This window comes from Centropristis striata, chromosome 4 (assembly GCF_030273125.1).
Source record: "Centropristis striata isolate RG_2023a ecotype Rhode Island chromosome 4, C.striata_1.0, whole genome shotgun sequence".
Lineage (NCBI taxonomy): Eukaryota > Metazoa > Chordata > Actinopteri > Perciformes > Serranidae > Centropristis > Centropristis striata.
Window position 1 is genome coordinate 24,050,125 of NC_081520.1, and position 5,568 is coordinate 24,055,692.

Genomic DNA, 5,568 nt, shown 5'->3' on the forward strand with positions numbered 1-5,568 from the left:
CTGTCTTGTGGTGTTTGTGGCTGGTTTGCGGAGAGTATGGCCTATCCATCCCCAACGCCGTTGGAGGATCTCTTCGTCCGTTGGCTTTTGGTTGGTGCATTTCCACAGTTCTTTGTTGCTGATAGTGTTAGGCCAGTGGATCTGGAGGATTCGTCGCAGACAGGTATTGATGAATGACTGGATTTTGTTTGTAGTTTTGACTGTTGTCCTCCATGTCTCTGTACCGTAGAGTAGGACTGACTTCACATTGCTGTTAAAGATCTTGATCTTTGTTGTGGTGGCCAGGTCTTTTGCGCTACAGATGTTCTTTAGTTGGAGGTATGCTACTCTGGCCTTGCCAATCCTGACTCTCACATCTATATCTGTGCCACCCTGCTTGTTGACAATGCTGCCAAGGTAGGTGAACTCCTCAACCTCCTCCAGAGCTTCACCTTCCAGCATGATGGGTGCAATGCTGGCAGAGTTGACTCTCAGGACTTTGCTCTTCCCTCTGTGGATGTTAAGACCGAGGCAAGCAGAGTTGGCTGCGATTTTCAGACTACAGCTGGATTTAAACAAGCACTTTTCAACCAAAGTCTTAAAGAAAGATGACATATGTTATTATTCTTTCAAGTTTTTTTTATTAAAAAGAAGCAGACAATTACACAATTACAAACAGAAATACTTTTACACAGAAGTTATTTAACATTTCATCCTTTAAAAAGAATACACAATGGAAAACTATACTTTAATAGAACACCAAACAATATTCATGAGTCCGCTCAGAAAGAATATTAGAATCCAGATGTTTAGTGTGTATGTTAACATCTGAAAGGGCTTTTGGAGCAGAAAAAGGTATAAGAAGTGCCACATGCGGTGTTACCCCAACCATCTGAAATGTGATAAAGAAGAGAAAAAATAACATTAGAATTAAATCAATCATTAAGCTAAAAAAAAAAACTGTAACATCACGTATTTGCATTTTCCACATAAAAGTAAGCTAATCAGTATTAACATAAAAAAATCACTGTTATCGAGACAAATAAATACAGATATGATCTCTGAGAACAAGATTAAGTTAATCTTATTTGGACTTGTAATTTGAAATGAGATGGAGAGTGTGTGGCAGTTAAGGCTATGTCGGAGTCAAACATGACCTGTTACAGCACAGTGCACACAGCTGCACCGTTTATAACTGAGAAGGAAAATATATTCCAAAATTACTCTGAAATTTGATATTAATTGATGTTGCCCAGTAGAATCTTCACAAATTGCCACATAGGTAAATGTTTCATGTTATATTCCCTGTATGATAATAACACAAGAAAACAGTTAAAGTAGAAAAAGGTTCACTAATGTAGCTAGCCAGCCTGAAGAAATCACATGGACTTACTGCTGCTGCGTAAGAAGACACAGGGGTGGCTGCTGGAGCTGGACTGGCAATACCAGTTGGTGTAATAGAAACCCTCACGGTCAATCCACATCCACTGGCCCTAAGAGACAAAGAGCATGACTGTAAGACAGTGTGGCCAAGTCTGGATCCCCTTTGGACCAGGTCCTGGGCTTGATCTGGACTAGCTAAGTGGTGGTTAGTCTTCAAAAATCCAGACCTGCAGCTGGAAGCCTCCCAGCCATACGCTGCTCTGACGGGCATTCTGTGTTATCTGCTGGAGGAAGCTGTACTCTCTGGGGTTGGTAACCGAGGCCAGGTTGGCACCCAGGCTGTTGCAGTACTCCTGTCAGACAGAGGAGGATCATAGCATCTTAGTGGTGAAACAGTTTAACAGTTGTTCATTTAATTTCTTCATTTTCTGCCTCAAAACTGTCATGAGCTGTGGTGTGAAGAGTTCATCTTTTCATGGACTAATGGTGACAGACTGACTGACTGACCATCACCATATAGATTCTCCATATTTGTTTACATGTTGCAATCACAAACACAAGTGTTACAGTAGCAGTACCTCAGCTCTGTGCCATGTCATGGCGGTCTGGCTGTACAGGAAGCAGCGAGATTCATGGCTGTACCAGCCATTTGGACACAAGTTAAAACGAGCTACAGAAAGACAAAAGAGAGAGAACGTTGTCTTCAACAGAGCAGTTTCACTAATTGAAACACACTGATAATAACTAATAATTTCACTTTGGACAGCCTCAGACAGCAGAAAGAGTCATTCTAATTACAACTTAAACAGTGATGTGGCTCTTACATTCAGGATCTGCCTCCTCAGACACAAGTGCCGCTGAAACAGAAACAGTGAACACAATGATTAGTATCAGTATGTGTCAAAAAAAACCAAAAAGGTTTTCAACAGTCCAATCTAACTGAACTTGTTTCAGCCATGTGTGACACAGTTACGGAGTACTTGATAAGTATAGCTGATAAACCAAATATCTATTTTAATGTTCATTGACAATGAGCAGTCACACAATATATTGTTGTGAGTTCTGTGTGTCTTTTCTGATTACCGTTTCTGGGAGCAGGGACAGAATCTTCTGGTGCAAATACTTCTTCTTTCTTCATCATCATCTCGTCCTCCATTTCTGAAACATCAACAGCTTCATTAATCTTCACAACTTCAAGTCAAGAATGTTAGCTACAGATCATATTAATAAGTGTGTCTCGTGTAGTAGGTGTGTTCTGTAAAACTGTGACCCACAGACAGTCCTACATGATCAAGTTTGGCTTTTTGGACATCATAGCCAGAAGTGACCATATTTGGTCAGGAGGGTGGAACTACGTTATCACGCAATGCTGGTGACCAGCTTGGTTGGCAAGGCGACCAAAAATGAATAACATACCTTGATTTATCGTCTAGTTTACTCTATATGGGACACATTTTTGTCATCATGTTGTAATAAAGACTCGAAACTAGCAAGTGAGACCATAAAGTCATTAGGAACGTGTTTACTGAGGTAATAAATGGGGTCATTTTCTCATAGAGTTCCATACAATCTGACTTTGCATTGGCTTCACTTTTCAGACCCGATCTTGAAATATATTTCCTTTCAAACAGCTAGACAAGTGAGAAAAGAAGTGAACTTGACTTCTGAGCATCCTGCTGTAACTTCCTGTGTCTATTAAAGCTGAGAGCTTCAATACTGACCTGGAGCCTTCCCTTTGTCTTCAGCCGGAGCTACAGAAAAAAACAAACACGTCACCGTCAGTAACATTAGAGCACGAGTTACTCTACCTGTGTGTGTGTGTGTGTGTGTGTGTGTGTGTGTGTTGAACCTGACCTGCAAATGAAGCACAGAAAAGTATGGAGAGGACCAGGACAGTCTTCATGGTGATGATCAACTGATCGTTCTGTGTGGAGAAGAAAAAAACACCAATAAACACACAGAGGGAGAGCACAGCCATGGGCTCCACTGAATGAAAAGCAGTGCAGCAGGTGTCTTACCTTTCAGTTAGATGTGAGGTGATGATGTTCAGGTATCAGCTGAATGATGCTGACGAGGAGGTCTCACTGCTCTTTATATACACACTGGAACCACACTGAGTCTGTTCATGTGGGCGTGTGGATGGCAGCACGTGCTGAGGTTTGTCTGATAATTAGCTCAGTATGAGGGACTCTGATTACAGTAAGCACATAAAGCTGTGACCCTGAACTCTGATCTTCTTCCTGACAGCATGTAAACAGTTTGCACAAACCACTTCCTTGTTGTTGATTCTTTTTTTACCTCAGGTTAATGGTTTCAAAGAATTGTAAGAAAGAAATGAATCAATTTGTTTATCTTTGTTTTCATTTCCCTATTTATTTACTATTCTAATGATTTTTTCCTTTATTAATAGTTTATTCATAATTTAATGAATTATTTTTTGTAATTATTTTAAATGTATTTCTGTATTTTATAGATTTCTTCTTCATCATGAAATAAGGGAGTGTTCTTCCACCATCCACAGTGATACATTTCAAATATATAATTAAGTAAGATTACATTAATATGAACAGCAAAATATATTTTAAGCATACCAGTAAAAGTAGCAATAATGCAGGATAAATGGCTTCTGTCATGGTTTTATACTACACATGATATGATTAGAGCGTTGAAGCATGACTATATAACATGTTAATCCTGCACCTGGTTGTGGTGGAGATATTTTACAGACTAGGCAGTTCAATCTGTAACTGTGTGATCCAGCTGCAGACACTGTCCCACTGACTTAAAGCCCCACCAGGAGTAATGACAAATAATGTATACAGTCCCTTCACACAGTGAAAAAACCCTCAGAAATGATGGTGATTGACTGGTTACTGAACCAGCCTCTGCATGATGTGGAGGCATTGAATGAAGGAAATCATTTTCACTTGCTGTTCACTCACATCAAGAGCTACACGTGTAGCTGTGTCCTGGAAGATCATAGTGGCATGAAGAAAGTCTAAAGTCTGTTTAGAGTTCCTGTAAGTCTGCAGTGGATTATCTTGCTATCACTCCCATAACCAAAAAAGCAAGTAGTTGCTAAGTTAAGTAAGTTAAAAGTAAAATTACACAATGTTTTATTGTCTGTTATTATCAGAACTTTTTACAGACATTTATGATTATGACACTGATGAAGAATCCCATGTGATGAGGCAGAGCCAGCACCTACACTAATGTCCTCCTGCTGGGAATGTGACTGTTCCTGCAGCAGGAAACTGTGAGACTGGGTTGCTTCATGGCTGGTACATCTGGTTCTGTAGTCGGGTTGGATTGAGGTCAGATCATATTCCCACATCAGACTAACTGCTCCAGAGTTCCTTTGGAACCAAACCCAGACCACCTCCTCTAATGGTCTTGCAGCTGTTTTGTTCTCAAACAAACTGCATCAAGGGGGAAAGCAAACCAGATTTAACTGAAAGATGCTGGTTTAAAAACTCCCCAAATTACTGACCCTATTGGAATTGGGCATAAAGGAGTTGTAATGCCTCGTCCACAACAGGAAAAGATGAGCCCTCCTGGAGTCACACCTAGGTGGGGAGCATGCTGAATGGATTAGTGGCTACGTAAAGCCGTCGCTCTGTGGGCCCAACACTTGCAGGGATCAGCATTGGGGCTGAGTATATTGTAAGCCAGGTGGCAGGTATAGAGGGTATCAAGGCCTGCTGACAGCTGCATCACCGACTGGCTCTGTAGATGTGGAACATCACCTCTTTGGCTCTTGTATCTGGTGTGGAAGGTAGTCGGGCTTCTAGAGAGGGTCTGGACTCTCATCTGTTAGGAGTTGGTAAAATATATCATCTTTGTACAGTTTTCAGTTGAATTTATGACACAATGAATTAACATGGTTAGGTTTTAGATTAGTATTAAGGCAAAGGCTGGTGTTTTCAGATTAGGACTCCTTGAGTCTGATATAGGAAAACATATTTACTGTAAGTTTATCTACATATAGGAATTGATTTGGATTTCATATTTGTCTTTTGTACTGAAAAATGAGGCAAAATGTTTGTTTTTGTAGTTCATGTTAATTATTGTTCTATTGTGGCAACTGATAACATTTTATCATCATTGATATATTGATCATGAAATCATTTTACTATTATTATCAGTAATTCCTTATTGGCTTTATGTGGAAATGAAAATGAAGATTATCTTTGAGAGATAACAGGA

The 5,568-nt window shown here is 40.0% G+C and overlaps 1 protein-coding gene across 1 annotated transcript; it reads right to left on the bottom strand.

Moving 5' to 3' along the window:
• Window positions 1–649: 649 nt before the first annotated feature.
• Window positions 650–3,427, bottom strand: LOC131970225 (ladderlectin-like). The gene is made up of 7 exons (XM_059331566.1): window positions 3,217–3,427; window positions 3,084–3,113; window positions 2,446–2,490; window positions 1,941–2,032; window positions 1,590–1,715; window positions 1,373–1,472; window positions 650–871 (listed from the first exon to the last, which is right to left on the bottom strand). The coding sequence occupies exons 1-7, from the start codon at window positions 3,338–3,340 to the stop codon at window positions 801–803; spliced, it is 588 nt and encodes a 195-aa protein (XP_059187549.1). The 5' UTR covers window positions 3,341–3,427; the 3' UTR covers window positions 650–800.
• Between the last annotated feature and the right edge of the window lie 2,141 nt (window positions 3,428–5,568).